The 27,950-nt window shown below is 44.2% G+C and overlaps 1 protein-coding gene across 1 annotated transcript; it reads left to right on the top strand.

Moving 5' to 3' along the window:
• Window positions 1-1,773: 1,773 nt before the first annotated feature.
• On the top strand, window positions 1,774-22,477 carry st3gal2 (ST3 beta-galactoside alpha-2,3-sialyltransferase 2; the record flags this gene model as incomplete). The annotated part of the gene is made up of 8 exons (XM_083894316.1): window positions 1,774-1,816; window positions 5,516-5,901; window positions 15,855-15,914; window positions 16,264-16,397; window positions 20,341-20,520; window positions 20,626-20,671; window positions 22,107-22,226; window positions 22,304-22,477. Coding segments are annotated over 8 exons (1,143 nt in total), but the record flags the coding sequence as incomplete, so codon positions are not given.
• Window positions 22,478-27,950: the final 5,473 nt, after the last annotated feature.

Below are 27,950 nucleotides of genomic sequence, written 5' to 3'. Positions count from 1 at the left end.
CCTGGTTAGAAGAATTATTGCCTCCCAACATTTTCCTAGAACACTTTGTGCAGGTCTTTTTTTATTGGAATAATACTCATGTTGGTTGTGTTCATTACTATAATAAACTAGCAGCTGTTAGCTGTAGCAGTCGTTCTCTCTGCCACATACGTAGAGCGTACATCACCTCTGCCTCATGAGCGTCTGAGAGACATTTGCATGAGAGCCGATTTCTTTGCTCGATCATTAGTCACCAGCACCTGTTGAGAGTCGTCGTTACTCAAAATGAGGCTGTGGTTTTTGTGGTTCTGTAGTCATTTACAAGCTGTAAAGAACTTGGCGTCACATTCCCAGGATTATGACAATGGGACAATAGTTGTGTTTGCCTTAAAGCAGAAACTGGAGACGGCAAAGGGAAAGAGTGCAGGTGGTTATTGTGGTATTTGGAGGTAGTGGTGAGGACATTTGCTGGACTTTGCCATTTACATACAGGATGAAGGACTGTGTGGATGAGGCGTGTCCAGGGATCGACTTCCCCTATTCAGTTTCTTCTAACACTGGGGGGCCTTTTTTTTTCTTTTTTTTTGACGATTCTGAAATGTATAGTTTAGGGCGTGTCCAACTCCGATTTCACTCTTTACAAGACGTGGAATCTCTGGCGAGTCCCACCACGGGAAAATACTGGGCCATTGACTTACACTACCCTTCAAAAGTTTGGGGTCACGTAGAAATGTCCGTATTTTTGAAGGAAAAGCACTTTTTTTCCCAATGAATATAACATTAAACGAATCATAAATACACTCTATACATTGTTAATGTGGTAAACGACTATTCTAGGTGCAAAAATCTGGTTTTTAATAGAATATGTACATAGGTGTATAGAGGCGCATTTCCAGTGTTCTAATGGTACATTGTGTTTGCTCATGGTGTTAGAAGACTATTGGATGATTAGAAAACCCTTGAAAACCCTTGTGCAATGATGTTAGCACAGCTGAAAACAGTTTTGCTGGTTCTTTGACGAAATAAGATGAGAAAATAATAATTTTGCCTTTTCGTCAATGTCTTGACTATATTCTCTATTCATTTTGCAGCTCTTTAGATGAATAAAAGTGTGACTTTTAATGGAAAACACCAACAAAAATTGTATAGGTGAGCGCAAACTTTTGAACGGGAGTGTAGAAAATACTGGGCCGTTGACTTAAGATCAGGTTTTTTCCGTGCTTTATCGCATATTTAACCTCTAAATGGGAACAAAATTTGTAAAGACCAGAAACCTGCCATTTAATCGCACATCAGAACTGGCGTAAATGTTTTTATAAAATAATGGAAATGCGGAAAAACAATATAAAATGGCTCAGTAGCGCCCCCTCAGGTCAGGCGCCTATGGAATGGCCAAAATTTAGTTGTAGGAACATCATTCGACCCAAGACAAACAAACAAAAGAGTCCTCTTGGGACCATGACCTCGATTCAAAAGAAAGTCGACCATCTTGGATTTGGAGTCCATCTTGGGTTTTTTGCAAGTTTCGTAAAGGAACGAACTCAAAAAAACGCACAAAAAACGCGTCAAATTGTATGTAGACCCATTTTCCAAGATCAAAAATAATCAGAACGTTTCGCAGATTCAAAAGGGCGTGGCCACGGCAGCCATCGGAATTTTGACTAATTTCGTTGGCTCGCCACGAAACAGGAAGTGCGCTATGACTTCGCCATACATTGACCAATCGGCACGAAACTTCATAGTTGACACGTGACACTGCCCCTGAACACATGTACAAATGCGAACTTGACCCAAACACCTGGTGGCGGCGGCGGTGGCGGCGGCGGTGGCGGCGGCGGCTGCGAAGGCCCGCACAACGCTGCTTGTTAAAGTTGTCTTCCCAAATGTGTCGAGTCACCGGGTTTGCAGCGCCGCATGGATAAAGTCTGCTGTTTACCTCGTCTGAAAATGACAACCGACCATGTTTTCACAACGATTTAAATCTGTTGCTATGGAACCGCCTCCTGACACATTTGAGATATATGTACTGAGAATATCTGGCAGGCTAGGGCTTCATGTTTCCGTGTTAGCTTACTAAGTTAGGTGTAATAAGGTATATATCGGATTACGTCGTCTTACTGTTTGAAGCTATTGATCGTCATTCACAACCAGGAACGTCTAAGGAATATTTCCACGCATCGGTAATCCTCGACAGGCTTGGATACATGCGAACAGGAATATAACTTGGACGTACGGCAAGTGGAAATAAACGTGCAAACCCTTCATGTGACTTTCTCTTGCCTTCGTGATTGACGAATTAAAACAGTGCCTACGAGTCAGGCCCATTAGAACCTTACTATAGCTGAAGACTTTCAGTGGCTTCGGAATTGAGTGTACTTTATTAAATTTGCAGCATACAATAACATCCGAGGTAGGACTGCGGATAGTCCTGAGCAAACGCAACGCAGAAGAAAAGAAAGACGACTGTCCTCGCTGTCTAGCATTGATTTGACGGGTCAAGGTCGGGGACTCTGTTCGTCGCTGTTGCCGTAACAACCCTGCCTTGCCTTGCTGGCTGCCATGGCGATCATCAAAAATAGAGAAGTGGAAGAAAGTAATCATTACGTTTTGTTTACTGCGAAGGTTCATAGCAGCAGCAGCAGGAGAGAGAGAGAATTAAATGACACTTTAAACAAAAACTTTACAACAAAAACTTTTACAAGTGAATAATGAAGTATTTGTTGACTCTTTTCTGGTAAATTAGCTTCACGTAATATTCCACAAGGATTTCACGGGAGTTTTGCACCATTAGAATGATAAATGACGAGGCGGGAGTCGTACATTAGAGTGGCATCTATTATTTTCACTTAATTAAGCTGCGGTTAATTTTAATTTACAAACTAATTAATGAGGTTTTTTTTTATATTTTAAATGTTACAAAACAAACACAATGAGGACAAAATGTCCTGTAGCACAGATGAGATATATATCATCATAGTCCTGTTTCCAATGAAATGAGACAAAGAACAACAACATTTATGCGTCTTTGTATGGATATTATATCAAAATATATGGTCGCCATTTTCTTTTCTTACCCTGTTCTTAAATCTGTCTTAAATAACGGCTCATTTGTCACTGCTGTGTAGTGGTGCCCATGATTTGATCAGCCAGCTCAGAGGCCCTGGAAGCATCCAAAAGGGGGCTGTTAACTTAATAAACAGCAGGTTTTTTATATTACCGCCACAACTCAAGAGATGTACTCTGGGGGGGAAGCATAATAGAAAAAGAATATAAAAAAAGAACGAGGCAGGTTTAAAGAATGAGAAAGGGCATTTATTACACTGAAAATAATAGATCTTCTGTCTTTATTCGACAAATTTAAGACATGGAGTGATTTAAGCATTCAATTACTCATATTCCCAAGTTAAACGCTGCTACACGAGGATAATAGAGCGGAATAGAGTGATTTTTTTGTTTGTATTTTATGAAATCACTGGTTTCAGAAGTCGTCTTCCTCATGCAGACTTGCATCTCCAAGGTGCTGTCGCTGCTGCGACCACCAAAGTTTGCACTCGTTTGTGCAGTTCCGCGTTTTTGCAGTCGATGTCATCTGATGTGAAACCTTACAGGCGCCCTCTGCTGGATGCTAAAGGGTACTACTTTAAGTGGTCTTTGCGACCGCAGCATGAAGGAAACGGGTCCTGGAACAGTCGGTACCATTTCAGTGAAGTGAAACCCTTGTATTACACACTTTTAACCATGCTAACCGTCTCAATGTAGCCCCAAAATACCGATTAGAAATAGTCAGTGATGCTGTTGTTTGTGGTTAAAGGGGTTAAAACAAATATCTTTTGTCTCTTCCTCTGCAGGTTCTCCACGGATCAGGAGGACCAGGCTTCAGGCTAAGAGAAGACGGTCAGGAATCCCAGGCGGACATAAAGACGCTAGCAAAAGACGCTAGCAAATGAAATCATTCCATCGTCTGCACACGCCAGATTATTTATTACTGAAGATAGTAAGAGCGCGATTATCGCGTGTGCGCAGGTGTTTTATGCGGCGCGAGATTAGCATAAACGTGGACGCCGCACAGGGACTCCGCCGCAGGATTACAGTTTAGCAGATTAGCATCAAGCTCACCAGCCAAACCCCCCCCCCCCCCCCCACATGAAACTTTGGCCAGTCGGTCGTCCACAAACACAAACACCGACACAGCTGTAGAACACAATTAGATTAGTGCAACTGGCAGACGCCGCGCAACCTAGCTTAGCCGCACACACACACACACACAGCAGGACAGATGCTGCCCCCACCGTTCTCCCAAAGCCAGCTGGAGAGAAGATGAGATTTGGGACAGATTTCTTTTTTCCCGTCACACTCTCTGGAATCTCCAGAATCTTTCCGTCCGTCCGTCAATCCGCCGTTTGATGCTTCGATTACCGCAAAGTTCTTTTTGTACTTTTCTGTCGTTTCATCTCGACGGCGGAGAGGCAGCGGCTGAACGGACTTGTTGATTCGTCGTTTGATATTTTTAGCATCTGTGGGCAGCGCTATCCGATATAAACAAGACGATTGTGTGCGAGGAGAGAGAGATGCTGTACATCACCATGAAGCCGCCTTCATCTTCTTTTCATTGAGATTTCATCATCCAGCACAAAGGGGTCTTTTCATCCCGACTTTTTAAAACTCTGAAGAGTTTCTTCAAAACAGAGAGAACACGAAAGAAACTAAGAGAGGTATATTTTTTTTTTTGGCGAGATGTGATGGAACAACCTTCAGGCCAAACCTCCTCCTCCCTTGTTCTGCTCCTCCTCCTCCTCCCTTCGCCCTCCCTCTTTCCGCTGTTCTCTTACTAGTCTGCCAGCTTTCTGTGGTTACGTCGCCTCAGTGTAACCGAGAGAGAGCACAGGAAAAGGCCCTGCTGCATTCATTCATTCGCCGGGGATGGACACAGATGGCTGTTAAGGGACAAAAGAGGGAAAGTTAGAAAGTTTATTTCTTTTGTAAATGATAGAGAGATGGAGAATACAAAGAGTCTGCTCCAAAGCGAAGCGCGGATCAGCTCACGTTAACAGAAAAAGGACTTCTGGAAGCAGCTGCTGCTGAATGTGATTCAGCCACGACTCCTGTGTGTGCGTGTGTGAGAGAGAGAGTGTGTGTGTGTGTGTGTGTGTGTGTGTATAGAGAGGGAGAGAATCCAGAGCAGGAGACGGTGAGAAGGCGGCGAAGCATCATCGCTCAGTCTGGCAGCGCGACTGTGAGACAAATCCACTCTGACGCTCTCTCGCTCTCTCTCGCTGGGTGATCTCCTCGCCGTTGGTTCGCCCGTCAGGTGGTCGCTCCCATCGTGGGCTGGGGACGGTGGCAGGCCCGGGGGTGGGGGCATGGCCGTGGGGGGGCCGCATCCCGTCCTCCACCCTGAACAGGGACAGACGCTGGGGCTGGGGCTCCTGGGGCGCCGGCCCGTCCAGAGGGGTGCCCAGGCCCTCCGAGCTGAGGCCGTTCGTGGGCGGCGGGGCTGCAGCAGCGGCTGCCCCGGCGGCGGGTGGTGGAGGTGGAGAAGGTGGAGCGGAGAAAGGAGGCAGAGCGAGATGTTCCCGCAGAGTCTGGGTCCTCCTGGGCTCGCTGGTGCTCGTCTTCGTCACCTCGCTCTTCTACACCGTGTCGCTCCGCGGCGGCGGCGGCGGCGGCGGCGGCGGCGGCTTCAGCTACCTGGAGCCGCCCGGGTGGGAGGAGTCCCGGCGCGTCAAGCTGGTGCCCAACTACGCCGGCGCTCGCCACCTGTCGCCGCCCGACACTGCCCAGCAGAAGACGTGCGCCTGCCCGCGCTGCGTCGGCGACCCGGGCGTTTCCGATTGGTTCGACGAGAACTACGATCCAGACATCTCGCCCGTGTGGACCAGAGACAACGTCCAGCTGCCCCCTGATGTCTACTACTGGTGGGTGGTAAGTAACGAGGCTTAAATCCTTTGATCGTCATCATGTTTTTTTTTTTTTTTTTGCCTTATTCCCCAAAGCTTCTGTCCCTGTTGCGGCTCCTGTTGCCATGGAGAAGAATTTGTTCACAGGCTCTGATCAGATTCCTCAAAAAGGTTTTGTGATAAAAACATGAAATCTGGCACCAGAGGAACTGAATTCATCATCATAAACTGATTTTAACGTTGCAAATTGTAAATGGGGAAAAATAGTTTGATCTTTGGTGCAGTTCTGGAACCCACGCTACAATAAAGGCAAATGTTTTTAGTCAAAAGACGTGAAGAGATGCTAACGTTGTGTTGCTTGCAGTGGGGCGAGGCAAATTCGAGGCAAATTCTGCTGCACAAATCACATAATGACGTGAAATCCACCTCAGTCACTCGAGTTTAAACATTTCACGAAAGCCAGTTAGCATCGATATGTTTTCCAGGCAACGCTGGTTGCGAGTGAGACGAGGTTAAAGTCCGGAAAGTCAGTGTTGAAGTTGTACAACCGTGCTACTTGAACAGCTGTTGTCTCGGAAACAACAGCTGTTGACGGGAAAAAGACACGTGTGACGTCATGTTTACGTGACTCCCGATTTGTCAAAATGATTCTCTAAAGTAACGCTAAACTTTAAAAACATAGGCACACATACGCAGTAACACAGGTACGCTGGTTATTAGTAGCGCTGCTCTTTTAGTTTAATAAACAGACCGCTCCAGTTCCACTGTAGGCGCGCTAACGGCGCTAAACGAGCTAACGTAGCTAACAGAGCTAACATCGCTAACTGGTAAACGGTGCCTGGACTCCGGCGCCGCAACACCTAAACATGACGTCACGCGTCTCGGTTTTGGCTGAGACGCTTGTGTTAGCTCCGCCGGTTCCCGGTTCCGCCCCATAGTTTGGGAACCTCTGGTACGGCGCTGATACACCTCTAGCTTACCTATAGCTGTTATTTTAAAGTGCCGTCGGTCTCGGGTATTTAAATGGCGTCGATCTTTGGTTCTCAAACTTACCACCTGACCATATATCGAGCTCTCTGAGTAACGCCGCTATCGACAGCGTTAAAATAAGCCGAGCACTTTGGCGTAGCGAAAGTAGATTAAGACGGAGCGAGAGCTAACGAGTTATTTGCTTAATTTTCTACGCACTCTGGTCTAAAGAACCATGGGGTTTAGATTAAAGCCTTCTTACTACTTACTACCTACTTACTTACCGCTCCAATAAAGACTGGGAGAAATCTGGGAAAGCACTACGACGCTGGCTCCTCTGTTTAGCAGAACCTCTAAACCTCAGTAATCATGACTTATCTTGTGTTTGTTTGCCTGTGGATTAGCCGGAGCACGATAATCCTTCAAGCGTCTTGTTTTTAGTGCGCTCTAAATAGACGGCGCTGATTCTCGTTTAATTTTTTACGATCGTATTTTTCGAGCGCGAATTACATCCCAGTCTTTGTTTTCTTATCCTGTTTTCTAATATTTGATATCAGAGGTCCATAATCTTGTTGCTTGTCGATGAGATGAGTGTAATTCACAAACTTCGGCTCGTCCAGAACTCAGCTGCACGTATCATCACATCAGTGCTGAGTGGTTAACGATCACTTTTCCCATTAAATACAGAATTAACGTCGTCATCCGCCCGCTGATTCTCTTCAGACCTTCAAATCCTGTCTGAAAACACACTTATTTAAACTCTATATTGTTTTAATTAGAGCTGCAACTAACGATTATTTTCTCGATTAATCGGTTGTTCCATAAAATGTGAGAAAACGTTCATAATCGTTGATCAGTGTTCGTCACTGAGACAAGCGCTGACTGGACTCAAACTCTCGTCCACGAGGCTTCTTCGGATCTTCGTTAAATTGCAATAATTTGGTGAAGAAAAAAAACTACAAATCGATCGTTTTTGAACAGTAAATGAATCTCTAGAGAGAATCTACTCCGCGCTAGAGCTAGCGATACAAGGGTTTGGACGGTGTTCTTTTCGTGAAACATGGAGTAAAACAGGTTCGAATTCATATGTCATATGATACGTATATATATAAGTATATATATGGTGCAAAATCTTCCCAGTTTTGTGTAAATCCGCGGTCAGCGCTCCGCTCTCAGCCCGCCTTCTTGGCATTCGTCAAAATCAGTTCAAACTATAATAGGTTCAAACAGGTTCGAATTCATATGTCATATGATACGTATATATATATATGGTGAATTTATATATTTGGTGAAGAAAAAAACTACAAAGCGATCGTTTTTGAATAATAAATGAATCTAGAGAGAATTACTTCGCGCTAGGGCCAGCGATACAAGGGTTTGGACGATGTTCTTTTCGTGAAACATGGAGTAAAACGGGTTCGAATTCATGTCATATGATACGTATATATATATATATATATAAGTGTGTATATGTATGGTGCAAAATCTTCCCAGTTTTGTGTAAATCCACGGTCAGCCGCTCAGCTCTCAGCCCGCCTTTTTGGCATTCGTCAAAATCAGTTCAAACTATGATAGGTTCAAACAGGTTCGAATTCATATGGCATATGATACAAATATATATATATATATATATATATATGTGTATATGTATGGTGCAAAATCTTCCCAGTTTTGTGTAAATCCCCGGTCAGCCGCTCATCTCTCAGCCCGCCTTCTTGGCATTATTCAAAATCAGTTCAAACTATAATAGTTAGCAAATTCAAGCGCTCGCGATAACTTAGGGGCGTAACACGTTTCCTCCTGGATAGTAACGCTAACTTTTAACCATAAATAAAGGTGAACAACAACAACAACAACAGAGGATGATGCTTCAGGTTTCTCCCTAGTAACTTGTCGTTGTGAGGCTTCGGCCCGAGCGTCACTTTAATCTGTGTCATTTTGTGTTGTCAGGGTGTTGGTGACTGTGGTGAAGAGGTGGTTTATTACAGCAATGGCCACTGCACTGTTTCTTAAAACTACAACTCAGCAAAAAAGAAAAAGAAAGAAAGAAGGAGGAAATCCTCTGAGAGGCAAAGATGTGCAGCTCTTCATTAAATAATGCTTGCATTTGCAGTTTATAGATAGTATATATTTATATATATATGGTGTATTCTGTGTTTTAAGTTCTATACCCAGTGCTGCTGCATTGTGTTGCGTTCAGGTTCCTGCTCCAGAGCAGCGTCCTCAGTCCAGCTCTGGAATAACAGAAAAGTGCAAACGCAGGCCAACAGCAGCCAAGACGTTAGGGTCACGCTCTGCAACAGGGAGGTGATAAACAGAGAGAGAGAGAGTGATGGATATGATGAGGAGATGAACGGAGGAAACAGAGGAGATCAAATATTGGATTAAGGAGAAAAAAAAACCAGGGTTGCGATCATTATGTTAAATTTATTCATTTATTCAGACCGAATTTTAAACACAAAAAAACCCCGCGTTTTTAAAAATTTGCATTTTAATAGCCAGTGTTGCTCTTTAAAACAAGATCAATGACTGATGTAACAAACCCTAATATAGTCGTTCCTGCAGCACGTCGTGATCTAACGAGATCGTGTTACTTCATCTGAAGGTCGTTCAAAAATGGCACCGACCAAAAAAAATATTCAGACACAAACAAAAAATCGATGTGAAAGCTGAGTGAAGATGAGGGGAAAAGACCTCGTCCTGGCCTCTGCTTATGGAACCACCTCATGGCGCCTCCTTGTGGTGGTGAGAGGTACTCAATTTGAATTTTAAGAAGGTAAAACTAGTTAATTCACTGAAAAAAAAAAAAAACGTTTTGGATATATTGAATTATTATATTGTTGTATTGGATATTGTTTGACCATTTACCAAATAAAATAAACACACCAGGCTTCTAATTTACCTTTAATGAGAAAGTTTAAATTGTCCCAAATGTAGATTTATATTGCACAAAAGTTTGCTATTGCTAATGAAGCCCTAAAAACAAAACAAAAGTAGTAAAAAATAAAGATTAAATTGCATTTGTGGAATTTTTAACAAGATAAATAGAACCTGGTTGACTTTAAAATGAAGCTTAAATTTCTCCTTACATGGTTGTCCTCTATTAATGCCTTTATATGTGATGTAAATTGATGTTACCTAAACAGGAACCTATTGTTTCCTGTTGAGATTATTATTTTTCTCCGAAGTTGCGCTCATTTTTTAGGGCGTTAACGTGCATAAAAAACTCTTGAAATTTGGCACGAAGGTCGGGTCGGTGAAAAATACGATAGTGGTATAGGACACGGACCGCGTACGTAGCCCCGTAGCGGCGCAAAATCATCACAGTTTTGTGTTAATCCATGGCAGTGCACGGCGGTCTTCCAGCTCTCAGCCCGCCTTCTTGGCATTTTTCTAAATCAGTTCAAGTTCACGTTTAAAAAACGTGTTTTTATTTTAACACACTTTAAAATTACGTTGTCATCAATTTGTCAAAAACATATGTCGGAAATAGCGAGATATTTGCATTTACTAGTATTATAGGATAGCCCGGGCTTAGGGAAACGCTACGCCTCCTAGCATAGTTGTCGTCTGGTTAAATCTTCCCGAAACGCAGGTGCATACAAGAGGGAAAGTCGTGGAAAGAGTGTTAAATGTTTATATTCTGTAGTTGTGAGCTGTGGGTGTGGTAAAATGGCTCCACAGCGCCCCCTTCAGTCAGTTCGGTTTGTCTGAAAGAATTCAGGAGGCGCATGTATCAGGTTAATATGAGCTTTTGTATTTGTGTTGTGGCGTTTGTATTTGGCCTGACACCTCTGGGCCACCGTATTTATGTCGTACGTTGGACAATTCAACATCCAGCCAACACAGCGCTGCTTGCAGCAGTAGTTTTTTTGTATAAATCTCCTCTTTTAAGTCCTAACGTCGAATAGAAAGTGACAAAAAGCAGATGCAGGATGGTTATTGGTTTCTGTCGCTGCTTTAAAAGCTGCATTTTTTTTACCCCAAAGTGTCGGTGTCAGGGAGTAGAGGACAAAATCGAGAGGAAGCCGCACGGCTGCCAAAAAAAGCATCATTAGAGGCTGCTGAACAACAGCAGTGCAGCGCGCCGAGCTCAGAGGAGGCCAGAGGATGGAGGGATCAAGGAGGATAGGAAAGGACAGAGCTTATAGCTCATGAAAAGACAAAGTTAGGAGATAGCGAGGAGAGAAGCGAGAACTTTGGGGGAAGGATTAAGTGGCGCTCCAACGCTGATGAGCTGCAGAGGGAAACGGGAAGAGGAGGAGGAGGAGGAGACGGGAGCGAGGGAAATTAAAGAGAAGGAATTAGTCAGGAGGAGGAGGAGGAGGAGGAGGAGGGCGAGGAGGCTCCCGGAGATGATGTGGGAATGCAAATGCAAAACGAAGGAGACCTGTGTTAGGAGAAGCAAATCAGGGCTGATGGTGGGTGAAAAAGGAAATGAGTACAGAGATGAATAACTGCTGTGTGGGAAGAGAGCAGAAGAAAGGAGAAGAACAGTATTATGGGATGTGCCGATGGTGCCGACGGTGCAGGTGCTTCCTCTTTGGCCGTCTTTGTAGCCGCTGTCGGTTTGTGTCGTCGTCGTTTCAAATCGTCGCTTTTATGTCTCAGGTTTGACCTGAAGTTGACCTCAAATATAAAACATCTTAGCTTTTACTCCGTTTTCAAGGCGATGCAGTCATGTAGAGCTGCAACTAACGATTATTTTCGTACTCGATTAATCTGTCGATTATGTTCTCGATTAATCGATTAACCGTTTGGTCCATAAAATGTCAGAAAACGTTAAAAAAAAACGTTGATCACTGGTTTTCAAACCTGGAAATGGAGCAAACAAACAAAGAAAATATTCACATTTAAAGGTGAAGTAAGTAGTTTATAGTGCCATCTAGAGGAGAGGCTGAAATTTACAACAAAGAACTGCTCCTCTGCTCACCCCCTCCCTTCCCTGAGCGCTACGGTGTCCGCAGCCGGTCAAATGTCGTCGACCATGTTATTTTACATGACTTTTTGAAACACTACGAAAGTGAAACAAAAAATATTATACAGCGACTATACAACGCAGGAGCACATAATATGTATAAAAAGTGGATTTTGGGTCATATAAACCCATAAATACTACACAGGGTCCCTTTAAAGGTGCCAAATGTAAGAATGTGGCCAAAAACGGTTACTACATTCAAATTCAAAATACCGAGGTCTTTTAGGTTTCGTTTTTTTCTGACGTAACTGGCAACCCGTGGTTGCTCGGCAGCCGAGACTCTACTGACTGCAGTGATTGGTAGACGGTGGTAGGTGGCGCCACATGACGCCAAAACATGATTTCAAAACATAAACATGATTTGCAGTCTGCAAAATATTTATTTTTAATGCAAATATTTTGTCTGTACTGTTGTTGTTGGTGAGTTCAGTTTGTTATATGAACATTATTCCTGAGTCTCTGTGACATATTAGGAGGATTTTATGGCTTTAGTTGCTTTAGATTGAATACATAATGCACCTTTAAGAAGCTAAAACAATCAGAAATCTTGTTTTAATCAGGAAAAAAGCTTAAAATCAAGTATCAAAATAGTTAACGGTGAATTTATTATAGATTAATAATCGACTAATTGTTTCAGCTCTACAGTCGTTAGCATTTAAATAGCGCTGGTTGGACGTTAGCTTAACGAGGAGCTGCGTTTAGACCTGTGTTCATGCACGTGTACGTACATCAATGTCCAACACTTGAATGTATTTAGTGTTTCAGCAACAGGCAGAGAGTGAACGTGAAAGTGTGTCTGCTCTAGAGCAGCGGCAGAGTCGTCAAGTAGTGAAATTTTGCGACCTAGCATGTGGAGGATAAAGCGGTAGTTGGTGCTTTTATGACTACATACGACATGTTGTCATCAATGAATGTGTCAACTTCTTGAACTTCAGAATGTCCTAAAATAGGAAAACCAATAAACCGCTCCAGTTCGACTGTATGCGCGCTAACGGCGCTAACGGAGCTAACGGAGCTAACTGGTAAATGGTGCCTGGACTCCGGCGCCGCGGCACATAAACATGACGTCACTGTTTCTGGTCAGTCGTCATAGAAATGCGTCAACATCGACGCCGTTAATGCGCTAACGAAAAAATTGTATAGGTGACCCCAAACTTTTGAATGGTAGTGTCTAAGTCTAAACACTTCCTGCTTAAATGTGAGTTAAAAATGTGCGCCTCAATTGAAGAAACTCCCCCGAGGTATCGCAGACTGACTGACCATTAATTGTAAATGACAAATGCCTCGGGGGCCACCGCTGTCCCCGCAGGCACGGAAACGTCACTGCATTAAACCGAAGTGTAGAGAAAACGCAGAGGAACAGGAGAGTGTGAACTTGTGTTTTCACAGCAGAACACGTCGACGCTGTCAATCTGGTCGAGCCTCGGAAAAACGATGAGGTTCACAGGTTTCTCTGTCCGCTGCTCACACAATCACAGAAAATAAAAGGGGTGGAGGTTGTGTTTGCTTTAATTTATTGGTGAGTTATTGAAGTTTCAGGGGTCAGAGTCTGGACTTTAAAACTCTACAGTTGATGAGGGAAAAAGCTCTTAAAGGTGCATTATGTAATAAATCTAAAGCAACTGGCCATAAAATCCTCCTAATATGTGACAGAGACTCAGGAATAATGTTCATATAACAAACTGAACTCACCAACAACAAAAGTACAGACAAAAAAATTTGCATTAAAAAAATATTTTGCAGACTGCAAATCACGTTTATGTTTTGAAATCACGATTTGCCGTCATGTGGCGCCATCTACCGCCGTCTACCAATCATTGCAGTCGGTAGAGTCTCAGCTGCCGAGCAACCACGGGTTGCCAGTTACGTCAGAAAACGAAACCTTAAAGACCTCAGTGTTTTGAATTTGAATGTAGTAACCGTTGTTGGCCACATTCTTACATATGGCGCCTTTAAAGTATTCATTAAACTACCCTAAGAAATAATATATTGCCTGTTTAATTGTGTAAGATAATTATTTTATCATATATATACATTTTGGTGACAGGTGCTGCTGCTGCTGCTGCTGCTGTTGTTGTTGTTGTTGCTGTTACCAGACAGACAGTGTGCAAAATAAGATGTGCACCGATTCATCACCGGCAAATCAGATCCGGTCAATATTCTCCTTGTACGACTGTCTTCGGGGCAAATTGGATGACATTAATTGATACAAACATCAGCGATTATCTGGGCTGTGTGGGTGGATGAATGTTTTAATTAAACGTATGGCCGGTTGAGTCAGAGATTGTTTATGATTGAATTTTGTATTTATGGTTATTTTATAACTCGGTTTGATAGTGTGACAGCGTGAACAGTGTAATACATGTAGTAAGCAATTACATTTAGAATTTAGCTTATAAAACTGATTTTAAAGGGTTAAGTGCAGTTTTACCCTACAGACAATAACAGTCTTTACATTCACGTTAAAAGTCCGATTCATAGGTGGACTAAGGCAATAGTCAGACTAACATACCTAGATCATTGGATTCAAAGTCCAATTACTGCTGCATGTATACGCTGAAACCAGGGCTCTCAAATTCAAAGGAACTGGGGGCCTTTGGGCGTCTAGTTTGGTCAGTAGACAGACACACACACACACACACACAGAAACCTGTTTTTATATCTTAGTGAGGTCACATCATAGACATCATGCATTCCCTTGGGTTAGGGTTGGGTTGGGGTTAGAGGTTCGGAGTTTAAAACTCTGTTGGACAGGTCTACTGATCCGGCGTGTGGTAATGGTGGTTCAATCCAGGTCTGTGAGGGTTAGGGTAGGCACGTCATAGACATCCCTAGGGTTAGGGTTGGGGTTCAGGTTGGGGTTAGAGGTTAGAGGTTAGGAGGTTAAAACTCTGTGGCAGAGGTCTACTGATCCGGCGTGTGGTGATGGTGGTTCGGTCCAGGTCTTCCAGCCAGGGTTAGGGTAGTCACGTCATAGACATCATGCTTTCCCTAGGGTTAGGGTTGGGGTTGGGGTTCAGGTTCAGGTTCAGGTTCAGGTTCAGGTTCAGGTTGGGGTAAGAGGTTAGGAGGTTAAAACTCTGTTGCACAGGCCTACTGATCCGGCGTGTGGTAATAATAATAAAAATAAACTTTTTTTTGTATATTTTCTTCCACCACCAGGAGGCGATAGTTTTAAACGTGATAATTTTTGCATAGGTGTCTTCAGCAACTACCCATCATCAATCATGGCAATTTTGGCTCCGACTTGACCTTCCATCGCAAAGTTATAAGCGTTTCGTTGCGTGTTGGGAAAATTCAGAATTTTCGCCAACTTTGGCGCCCCCTATCTCGTGCGCCATGCAATATTTCAAAAAACCTTCCAGATTATTTCGTACCTCAACTGGTCCACAGCGACCTCCCCAAGTTTGAAGGTGATTGCTCAAAAACTGTAGGATTTGGAATATACGACGAGCGCTGCTGTAAATTCGCCAAAAACGCCTCCGTTTTCGCGTTCAATCCAAAATGGCGGCCTTCCTGTAGGATTCACAGAAAACTTGTCATTAACTTTTGCTCATGGCACAACCTAATGAACGTGTGTACCAAGTTTCGTTCATGTACGTTATACCCGACAGGAGTTGACCCAGAAGCACTTTTTTGCGTCAGTCTTTAGCCCCTCTGTCTAAAACTCTGTTGCACAGGCCTACTGGTGATGGTGGTTCAGTCCAGTTCTGTCAGGGTTAGGGTTAGCACGTCATAGACATCATGCATTCCCCTAGGGTTAGGGTAAGGGTTCGGTAAACCCTTATCCTAACCTTAACGATCACAACTAACCCTAAAAAAAAGCCCTTTAAAGTTGTCAAAATGTCCTCTCAAAGAAAGGTTTGTACATTTTTTTGGACCTCGCAAAGATATGAAAACACGCACCTGCTTATTTGCACATTAATCCTGTACACACACACACACACACACACACACACACACACACACACACACACACACACTAACCGTGCTCTCCCTCTATGTCTCTCTCTCTCTCTCTCTCTCTGTAGATGTTACAGCCACAGTTTAAACCCCACAGCCTCCAGCAGGTGCTGCTCAGGCTGTTCCAGGTATTTCATTATTATTAATTCATCTTTCCATTGCCACGCTACTTTCCTTTTTTTTAAATCGAGTCGATGACTTCACACTCCTGGGCGAAGGCAGCGGGGGGAACAGATTGACTTTTATTGGACATTAGCTTCATCAACGAGCCAGCTCATTCACCAGCTAATGTACCTGCGTGTCTTATTTAAGGCTGTGTGCTTTAAATGTCTCAGTCTGGCTTCCCTGAAGGCTTTGTGATTCTTTTATATGGAGGCTGTCATGAAGTGTTGAGACCAGGATGGGAAGCCCTAACCCTTCCATCCAACCATGGCTGTGTACTTGTATTGATTTCTTTTTTAATTTATTTGTATAAAGGTGATTCCAGGAAGGTCGCCGTACGGCTCGTGGGATCCGGGTCGCTGCTTGCGCTGCGCCGTGGTGGGAAACTCCGGCAACCTCCGCGGGGCTGGATACGGACCCACCATAGATGGACACAAATACATCATGAGGTGAGCCGTGCTAGGATTCTGATGTGATGGGTAAAAATGGAACTGAAATGCTTTAAAGGTGCCATATGTAAGAATGTGGCCAAAAACGGTTACTACATTCAAATTCAAAATACCGAGGTCTGTTTGGTTTCGTTTTCTGACGTAACTGGCAACCCATGGTTGCTCGGTAGCTGAGACTCTACTGACTGCAGGGTTTAGACGGCGGTAGGTGGCGCCACTTGACGCCAAAACATGATTTCAAAACATAAACCTGATTTGCATAATTTTTTTAATGCAAATATTTTGTCTGTACTGTTGTTGTTGGTGAGTTCAGTTCGTTATATGAACATTATTCCTGAGGCTCTGTGACATATTAGGAGGATTTTATGGCCAGTTGCTTTAGATTTATTACATAATGCACCTTTAATGTGATATTATCCATCCATTTTCTACCGCTTTATCACCCTGGACAGGTCGCCAGTCCATCGCAGGGACACATATCGAGACAAACAACCATTCAACCAATCACTCTCACACCTACGGTCAATTTAGAGTCCCACACACACGGGGAGAACATGCTAACTCCATGTTCCGACCAGGGCTCCCCCTGGGCTCGAACCCCCTGGGCCTTCTTGCTAACCACTACACTGACTGTGTTGCTAACATGATATGTCCATCCATTATCTACCGCTTTATCCTCCACTGTGGGGGTGCTGTTATAGGGCGATAGGCGGGGTTCGCCAGTCCATCGCCACATATAGAGACAAACAACCATTCGGTCAATTAAGAGTGACCAATTCACCTAATCCCCATATCGCATGTTTTTGGACTGTGGGAGGAAGCCGGAGAACCCGGTAAAAAAGGCCCTTGTTCCAACCCGGGGCTCGAACCCGGGAATCCGGGTCTTCTTCCTGCAAAGGCGAGAGCGCTAACCACTACACCAACCGTGGACCCCGCGTGTGATATCATCAACGCCAATAATGCTACTTGAGTTCTTTTTAAAAAGTTGGACGCTGGGCTACAATAACGGTGCGTTCCAGTTTGTTCCTAGTCGCTAGTTTGAACTGGAACGCTCCCTTATTTCGGATTTTCAAGTCGGAATAACCTCACAAATCCTACTTTATTGCAACTCCGTCTTATTTGTTTCACATGAAGTCAGTCGCACGCACAGCTCTGTTCAGTTTTTTTATCCATCGACGTGACGCTACGTTTATTATTTAATTTTGTATTTCTGATTTACCACCAGAGGGAGCTCGCGTACCACTTGTTGTACATGCACCACAGTTTGAGAACCGTGGGATTAGAATATAAGACCGAGCGAGATGAAAGCTGAGAGTGGGAGACAAAGAGGAGGAGAATAGAGACTGGAAGGAAGAGGGGAAGGAGTTCATGTGAGGATTATACCGATATATGCCCTGTGTGTTTTCATTGAGGTTACATCATGAACCATATTTGTGCGAAGGGGAGATGAATTTAAAAGATAGATGATAGGAGATAGGAGAGAGGAAAATTGCAGAATAAAGAAGCAGACAGCTGATGTGTGGGTCTGGTGTTATATTTAACCTCAGAGGTAAATGATGTTCACTGTCCACCTCTGTTGTTATTAAACACACAGAGAGAGAGAGAGAGAGAGGTCACCTGACTCAAAGACGACTCGGTGTTACTATCCGTCATCGGTGATACGATCGTACATGTAGTGCGTGACGGGGAAAGAGGAAATAAGAAATAAGATTTCAACTATAGGTGGCTACAAATACGCTGCGTTCCATTCACAGTGGACGTTGGAACTGGAGGTGACGTCACCTAGCTAGGAAAAAAAAAACCATGGATGACATCGCAGACAGGATTTGGAATGCGTACGTCTCATTACCGTAACTCCGTAAGACCGTTTGTGAGATCCCGAAAATTAAAAAAACCTGGAGATGGATGTAACTTGTCATCACGGTAGAACCTCAGGACTTCCACGGAACGACCGTCCAATCACAGACGAGATTCACCAGCGTCGGAAATAGTGAAAGTTATCTTGGAAAAAAGGAAGCAGAAGACAACGAAATGTCATAGGAAACTCGGAAATTTCCGACTTTCGTGTACAACTGGAACGCGACATAAATCGACCCATGTATATATAGGTCACGATACGATATTATCACGACGTCGCAAAATGTGTTTTTGAAATCACGTATCGCGATAATATACTCACACTTACAGCGCTAGTGAGTGTGAACACTTGGGCACCATCTAGTGGACGGACCTGTATGTTTATTTTTCTTATGCTAATACAAAAAAAAAAGTCTAATCTTTATTTGTAACGTCAGTCAAATTGATGTCGGTGTCTAAAAAGCGATATAATATGCCGACATTTCACCCGTGAGTGATGCTAACGCAAGGCGTTAGCGCGGTATTTCTTAGACACACACACACACACACACGTCTCTGACGTCGAGGTTACGCTCCATTGTTTTGAAAGCCTCAGCAGGAACAGCTGAGCGCTCCGTGCGCTCCAGACATTAGCATCCATTAGCAGTGTATTGTCAGCAGACCTGCGTGGGCAGGTCTCAAACATCCATCTCCTGTTTACCCTCCTCTCTCTCTCTCTCTCTCTCTCTCTCTCTCTCTCTCTCTCTCTCTCTCTCTCTCTCTCTCTCTCTCTCGCTGTCTCCGCTGTAGTTTGATCCTCATTTGATTTTCAAATCCGCTCTGGTCCACAGCAGCCGTGCTGCCCACCACCGCTGCCCACTTCCTGTCTGCTGTTTGTCTCCCACTCTCTGCACAAACATCTGCTTTGTTTCGCTGACATGTGTGCGTAGGCACATGCTCGACACACAGTGTTGTGTTAGTTCAGGTTGAAAGCTTCCTGTATACGTTAGCGGTTAGCGTCTCACTACTACACACGCATGAGTCACATGTGCTGTAAACACACAGCAAACTTGGACTAGTGCAGGGCGGTTAACGGCGTTAATGTACGGCGTTTCCATGACGATTGACCGGAAAAAGACGCGCGTGGCGTCATGTTTACGCGACTCCCCGATTGTTAAAATTAGTCTCTAAAGTAACGCTAAACTTTAAAAACAGAGGCTCACATACGCAGTACACAAGTATGCTGGTTATTTGTTAGCGCTGCTCTTTTCCTTTAATAAACAGACCGCTCCAGTTCGACGCTTACACAGCTAACACAGCTAACACAGCTAACGGAGCTAACTGGTAAATGAACGTCTTGCACACCTTTTTCTTGGAAACGCGTCATGCGTTAATGTGCGTTGGGGTGCCGAGCACTAACTTATATAAAACAAGGCGATCACAGATGGCAGACTTTGTTCACGCAACAAGCCTCTGGCGGCCTCTGTTGGTCATACTGGCAACGCGTGCCATTTACGACACTTTGAAGCCGCCAATTTTGTTATTTTGTCGATTATTTGTATAATTTGACATCTATTTGATGATATTTTTGATTCTGTCGAGTCGAGGCCATTGTCTTTCAACCAATTTTCTATTTTGTTATTATATGAGGTTCATTTAGGGAGTCATTTGAATCATTTTTTTGAGTTGAATGAATAAACAAATGCATTTTCCAGGTGTTTGTTTGTGAAAATGAGTTGGAAGCGACCATTATTTTCTCTGTTTTAAGTACACTCAAGACCTCATACTAAATCTCACATAAAACACTTAATAAAGGCTTATTCTAAGGCTTATTTTACAGTGGTCTTATGCACTTATACATACTTGTGTGCAGTATCATCGATTTGTCCTAAATCATTTTTTACAAGAAACAAATTTTTTAGAAAACGAATCAGTGAATAAAACCAGAAATACCTACGGTCGACGACTGGATCGGGATTATTAATGACATACAAGATGGAAGACGCTGAAGTTATCTGGATTATTTCATAGCTCAGCGATGACGCGGCGACCTGCCGACTCCTGAAGGATTACTGACGCTGTTCCGTCTTCTTCCTCTCGCTCGCAGGATTAATCTGGCTCCCACCGTGGGCTACGAGGAGGACGCGGGCAGCCGCACCACGCACCACTTCATGTACCCGGAGAGCGCCAAGAACCTGGCGGCCAACGTCAGCTTCGTCCTGGTGCCGTTCAAGACGCTGGACCTGGTGTGGATCACCAGCGCTCTGTCCACGGGCCAGATTCGATTGTAAGATCTGCGATCTGCTCGTCATCCTGGACTTAGAACCGCAGCAGTCGCTTAAAGAGCTGATTGGAAGTGTTTGATAAATCCCTCTTTTACTCTCTCTCTCAGCACCTACGCTCCAGTGAAGCAGTTTCTCCGCGTGGATAAAGACAAGGTGTGAATTTCCATCCATCGACTACACACTCATCGTTATACACACAGTGCACCCTACACCCCCCCTGCAGTTGTTGATGAAGGATTACACTTTAGATTATGAAATAAAAATCCTTTTGCTTCAAGTAATCATCTCTTTAATCCATGGAAATAAATGAATGCACTAAACTAATCCTCCCAACGTCTTCTTCAACGATCTTTGGAGCCGAGTCCACGTAAACTAATATTAGTGCTGAGCACGTTAGCGCACATTAACGCATGTCGCGTTTCCATGACGACTGAGCAGAAAAAGACGATGCGCGTGGCGTCATGTTTACGTGACTCCCCGATTGTTAAAACGAGTCTCTAAAGTAACGCTAATCTTTAAAAACAGAGGCACAGGTACGCTGTGGTAACCCTAACCCTAACCCGCTCCAGTTTGACTGTAGGTGCGCTAACCGACGCTAAAGGAGCTAACTAGTAAACGGTGCTTGGACTCCAGTGCCGTGGCGCGAAAAACTGTGTTACTTTTGTGTTTCCATGATGACTGACTGGAAAAAGACGCGCGTGACGTCATGTTTACGTTAGCAGTGTGAACCTGTGTAACCTGTCTCTAAAGTAACGCTAAACTTACGCTAAACTTACGCATTACACAGGTACGCTAGGTTATTTGTACACAGACCGTTCCAGTTTTACTGTATGTGCGCTAACCCACGCTAAAGGAGCTAACGGAGCTAATGGAGCTAAAGGAGCTCACTGATGAACGGTGCCTAGACGCCCGTCCTGCGGCGCTGTGTTACTTTTCCATGCCGACTGACTGGAAAAAGATACGAGTGATGTCATGTTTACGTGACTCCCGATACGTAACGCTAAACTTCAAAAACAGAGACACACATACACAGTACACAGGTACACACTGCTCTTTTTTTGTTTAATAAACAGACCATTCCTGTTCAACGGTAGGCGCACTAACGGCACTAAAGGAGCTAACGGGGCTGGCACGGCTAACGCAGCTAAGGGAGCTAACTGCTAAACGGTGCCTAGACTCCGGTGCTGCGGCACGTAATTATGACGTCACGTGTCTTTTTCCGGTCAGTCGTCATGGTAACGCGTCATGGTAACGCGTCATGCGCTAACGTTTATTTGAACTGTATAGCACCTTTCAAAAACAAGGTCATTCAAGTTAAGTGCTTTACATAAAACATTTATAAAATAACATTCAACAAGCAGGTATAATATATATGAAAAACATTAAGTCATAGGAGATTAAAATAAATACAAATATAATCTGCCACTTGAAGTAATGAAGTAGAGAAGACGAGCTCACACTACGGGATCATTTGGCCAGAAATCAGCCTGAAAAACATCGGAAAGATTGTCGGAAACTCTTAGCGACTTTTTAGATCTTCCCGATGGGTTTGAATGATCATTTATATCTTGACTAACTTTGATTTCAGGTCCAAATCTTTAACCCAGCGTTCTTTAAATACATCCACGACCACTGGACGAGCCATCACGGACGCTACCCGTCCACGGGCATGCTCGTGCTCTTCTTTGCCCTTCACATCTGCGACGAGGTCAGTGCACGACTGTAAATATCTCACTCTCACTCGTCAAAAATAATAACAATAATAATAATGATAATCTGCCGCAGGTCAACGTGTTTGGCTTCGGCGCCGACAGCCGGGGGAACTGGCACCACTACTGGGAGCAGAACCGCTACTCCGGAGAGTTCAGGAAGACGGGCGTGCACGACGCCGACTACGAGGCGCAGATCATCGAGCGGCTCGCCAAGGCCGGCAAAATCACCGTGTTCCCGGGGAAATAAGAAGAAAACTCTCCAGAGGCTGGTTTTTGGTCAATTCGGGCATTTTCCTGGCTCTGAACGCAGATCCTCGCGTTATTGCCTCGTCGTTGATCTACGCGTCGGTCTGAAACTAAACGTGTGGAGTTTGACCGCTGATCCAGATTCACCACAAACTGGACTCAATTATGTGGGGAAACATCTGATCATTTAATCCACATTTATTAACAAAAACATCTTACTATAACACTGAGACGACCGCAGGCTTTTGTTGTTTCGCCGCTCAAATTTACAGCTCGTCCTCGGCGTCTCGACCGCCTGCTGCTGGATATTTATGACGACGAGGAGGACGAGGAGGACGACGAGGCCTTCGAACGGAAAATTGAGGGCACAAACTGTGGCGGTATTGGATTTTATTGTACCGTCAAACACCTCGAAGGCACCGGGGCGACTTTTAACAGCTCTATCGGGACCCGCGGGGACATCGTTTTGATTTCCCCACCATTAATAACTCAACTTTAATGCGAGTTCTGCCTGTGTTTCATAGACTCCACTTGTTATTAGACGATTGGTGAGGGACTGCTGTCGTCCAAACCCCTTGGAGATCCAGATTCAGTGGAGACTTTTTGCCTTTTTGACTGCGGCACTTGAACACACTCTGCTGCTTTTGCTGCCTTTACTCTCACCAGGACTTGAGAGTGTGACCCAGACTCTTAACAAGGCCCCAAAAGTCCTCCTCCCCTCCGCCTCCTCCTGGAAGTTCATGTTTGGATGGAGTCAGGCCAGTTTCCTGGACTGGAACCTAATCCCCGTGTGGCCCGCGAGGCTCTAATTTGGGAGAGGAGGCGAAAAGAGCTGGAGCATGAAGATCCAGTCTGACAAAAGCCAGCATTAGAAACTCATCATCTGCTCCGGAGTGAAAAGTCTCTCTGCAGGTGTTTAACCCCCCCGACACTAATCTTAACTCCAGCCTGACTCTTTTATCCCACTCTAAGTTAAGAGACTGTGACTGGCTTCATGATTGGCTGAAGGATTCGTTAACCACCAGCTCCTGGTCCCTGCTCTGCCACTTAAAAACGTCAGATACTTCACCTCTGTACAGCAAGTGTTCCTCCCTGCAGATGTCGCTGTGTTGAGTTTCAGATCCTCGTTAGCGTCCAGGTGGCACATTAACGTTTCCGCCCGTCACGTGACGCCCGTCTGCACATTTTTAGCCTCCGTTGTCGGTCGTTTACACTTGAGCCGCGAAACGAGGACGACGCAGACTAAAGTGACTGAACTCACGCGTACATTTGAATATTTATTGACCAGCGTTAACGTTAACCATGAGAGTTACAGTGATTCCCAAAGACTGCGTCTGCGTCGGTGGTGACGGGAGATATTTACCCCGACTTTTCAAGATCACATTTTATGTGTGTTGTGTTTAAAACAGTGCTGGGCAACGTTAACGCACACACGACGCGTTTCCGTGACAACTGACCGGAAAAATACGCACGTGACGTCATGTTTACGTGCCGCTGCACTGGGGTCCAGGCACCGTTTTTCAGTTAGCTCCATTAGCTGCGTTAGGCTCCTTTAGCGGCTGTTAGCTCTGTTACCTACGTTAGCTTTGTTAGCTCCTTTAGCGCCCGTTAGCTCCTTTAACGCGCCTACAGTGGAACTGGAGTGGTATGAAACGAAAAGAGCAGCGCTACAAATAACCAGCAACGTTAACGCATGCCACGTTTCTATGACAACTGACCGGAAAAAGCAGTGCGTGACGTCATGTTTACGTGCCACGGCACCGGAGTCCAGGCACCATTTACCAGTTAGCTCCATTAGCTGCGTTAGCTCCTTTAGTGCCGTTCACTCATTTAGCGGCCGTTAGCTCTGTTAGCGCCATTAGGGCACCTACGGTGGAACTGAAGTGGTCTGTTTATGAAACGAAAAGAGCAGCGCTACAAATAACCAGCAACGTGAACGCACAACGCACGTTTCCATGACAGCTGACTGGAAAAAAGACGCGCGTGACGTCATGTTTATGTGCCACGGCACCAGACCAGGCACTGTTTACCAGTTAGCTCCTTTAGCGGCGTTAGCTCCTTTGGTGGCATTAGCCTTTTTAGCGCCGTTCACTCCTGTAGCTGTACGTTAGCGCCATTAGCGTGCCTACAGTCGAATTGGAGCGGTCTGTTTATTGAAGGGAAAGAGCTGCGCTACAAATAACCAGCGTACCTGTGTACTGCGTATGTGTGCCTCTGTTTTTACAGTTTAGCGTTACTTTAGAGACTCATTTTAACAATAGGGAGTGACGTAAACCTGGCGTCATGCACATCGTCTTTATCCAGCCAGTCGTCGTGGAAACGCGGCATGCGCTAATGTGCGCTAACGTGCCCAGCACTAGTTTAAAATGGACTGTGGTCTGGGGACGAAGCTGAAAAATACCTCTCAAACCTATCAAAATGGCTGCCTGAACATCAGTTTATCACTTCAGTCGGTGACTCATCATATCATGATATGTATCACAAATTTAAAAAAAAAAAAAGTGCCACCTTCACCGCTGAATTTTAAAGTCGTGAACAGACGCCGCGGAAAACAAGCGACTGCAGCAGATGGTAGGAGTTGAGGTTCAAGGGACGTAACCACGTGTCACATGTTGACACTTGTTCTAATTTACTGTACTTTAGTTGGGGAAACATTTAACACACACAGATCGTAGAAGGGGAGGAACGGGGGTGTCACACTGCCCCCAGCAGGTGATGGAAGGAAATGTGCCTCCTGTATTGTTTTTTTTACTGACGTTGTGAATAATGTTTTACCGTCATATTCCGTGCCGTCGGTGTTATTTGCGACTCTCGAGTCTGAGTGTGGCTGATTATACATGTCTGTTACACACACACACACACACACACACACACACACACACACAAACACACACACACACACACACATTCTTGTACTTGCTGCATACTGAGGACCAGGTAAAAGTGCTGATAAAGTGAGGACCTGAATTTCCACTTTATAAATCAACATTAAAATATCTTCTTCATGAATGACATCTATAAAGAATAACTTGGTGCAGTACCATAAAATGTCTGCAGGTGGAGCCCCAGAGCAAAACGTGTGTTAAAGACCAGGACTGGAAAACGGACCTTAAAAATAAACATAGTATAGCATGTTTATGACCTAAGGAAGTGATTTGAATGAAAACAAAGTGAGGACTGGCCAAAATGTCCTCACTTGGTAAAAATGACCTCACTTTGTTGGTTAAAAAGCCCTCACTGGTCCTCGGTATGCCGCACACACACACACACACACACACACACACACACACACACATATAGTTCCTGCTTTCCTGTGCCTTGTCCTGCTTTTGGACATCACTCACCTGCAGCTGCTCCATCAGCGACACACACACACACACACACACACACACACACACACACACACACACACACACACACACACACACACACACACACACAGGCTGTTCGTCTCGCTCTTCACTTCTTGTTGTTTAAAGACAGCTGTGGCTAAAGGACACCATGTGCCGTGAATTTCACATCAACTCAAAATGCTAACTTTATTTTATTTTTTTCCGACCTGTTACATCGCAGATACCAGACGGTTAAGGTTAAATAAAGCTGTAGTAACCTCTGTCCCGCCCCTGCTGAGGAATTCTGGGTAATTAATAATCGCCCGGAGTGATCTTATACCAGCCGAACCCTCTCTCTGTTTCGACCGTTAAATCAAGCGTTTATTCCGTCAAACAAATGACAAAAGTGAACATTAACGTGCGTAATGTGCCTTTAATTTGAGCCTCTTTTTTGATTTTTAATCTGGAAAAAAGTTAAATATGATACATTTTGATCCTTTTTTGTAAGTATGCGCTGTAGGGGGTGCTGTTGAGCCCTTGCCTAATGACCACAGGATACGAAAACGTTCAAATTTTTCTGATTTTTCACCGATGGTCAATCCCCGAACAATTTGATTGTTTGTTTTTTTTTGGAGAACAACAAGAAAACCTAGGCTAAATATTATCTGACTTTAGGGGGCGCTGTTGAGCCACTTTGCCATAGCCAGCGCTAACAACCACAGAGTGCTGAAATTTCTGAAAGTTTCTGAATTTTGCGAAAAGATTTGCGTTGAATTGTAGAGATAGGGGGTGCTGTTGAGCCATTTGACAGACGTTAGCATTATTTTTTCTCTCTCTGGTTTTAGGCAAAGTTTAAAAACAGGTGCAACGAGCTGCCTCTAGGGGGTGCTGTTGAGCCCTTCATCGATGGCCAATCCGCTAAGAAATCCTAGGATGAATATTATGTGCAAGGGGACTGACTTAAGGGGGCGCTGTTGAGCCACTTTGCCATAGCCTGAGCTAACAACCACAGAGTGCTAACATTTGTGAAATTTTCTGAATTTTGCGCAAAGATTTGAGTTGATTTTCGGAGAGATGGGGGGTGCTGTTGAGCCACTTTTGAGACGTTAGCGTTATTTTTTTTTCTCGAAAGGTTTGTTCGATCATTAGAAAACAAGTGCAACGTGCTGACTCTAGGGGGTGCTGTTGAGCTATTTTGTCACGTGAGCTACCGCGGAATACAAACATTTTTTTTGTTCTTTATAAATTTCGGGACCTTCAGCGTTCTTGGTGACGAGGAAACGCCACGACGCTATGAGTCATTTGTCATTTTTTTTACAGATATATTTCATGTCGCAGACCATCGCAGCAGAATAATCCATTTGTGGAACATTCCTGTGGGCGGTGCTCGGTGTTTTTTTAGCCGTGCTCACGCTGTCTCGCTTTACTAGCGCAATGTTGCCTCAGTTCATGTGAGAAAACTTCCCCACTTCCTGTGCGCAGATTAGGAATGAGATTCAAAATAGAACACAAACACTATCAGCTTCCTCTGAGCAGAACATTGTGATCAGATAGAGGACACTGGTGAGGTGATCCCTCTCTGCTCTAACCGCCAAAATTAGATCAGATTCACCCCCCCCCCCCCATGACACAGATATTAGATTTCCTAAAGTAGGTCTTTTTCCGCTGCTGCTGACCCGATGCACAGATTCTGTTTTTTTTTTTATTCTTTCTTTCTCCTCTAACTCTCCTTAAGTTGATTCTCAAAATAACGTGAAAATGTGTGTCAGGATCATCAGTCAAGAAATAAAGAGCTGCATCGATCGAGAGGGGAAATGTGTGTTTTTTTTCCTTCCCTCAAACAGGTGAATGTCACATTAAAACAAAGAATCACATCTTTCTGTGTTGCTTCCAAATTCTTATTCTACAAAGTTAAGTTTTAATGATTTAAAATATAAGGTTTCAAATCTTATATGACATTATTTAATGCATGAAGAGAAGACGCTAAATTTGCCTTGTTATTGTTCCTAATAATATGGTCATGTTGTAGTCTGCGGGTTTATTTTCATATTTTACGATCATTATATTAACCATAACAGTAATTATAATGATAATGTGGCTTTATTTGTAATCCACCTCTACAAATTTGACTTTGAAATTCAA

Source organism: Microchirus variegatus, assembly GCF_963457635.1.
Source record: "Microchirus variegatus genome assembly, chromosome: 8".
NCBI classification, from domain to species: Eukaryota; Metazoa; Chordata; class Actinopteri; order Pleuronectiformes; family Soleidae; genus Microchirus; species Microchirus variegatus.
The sequence above is the reverse complement of the archived record's forward strand: the minus strand, read 5'-3'. Positions and strand labels throughout refer to the sequence as shown.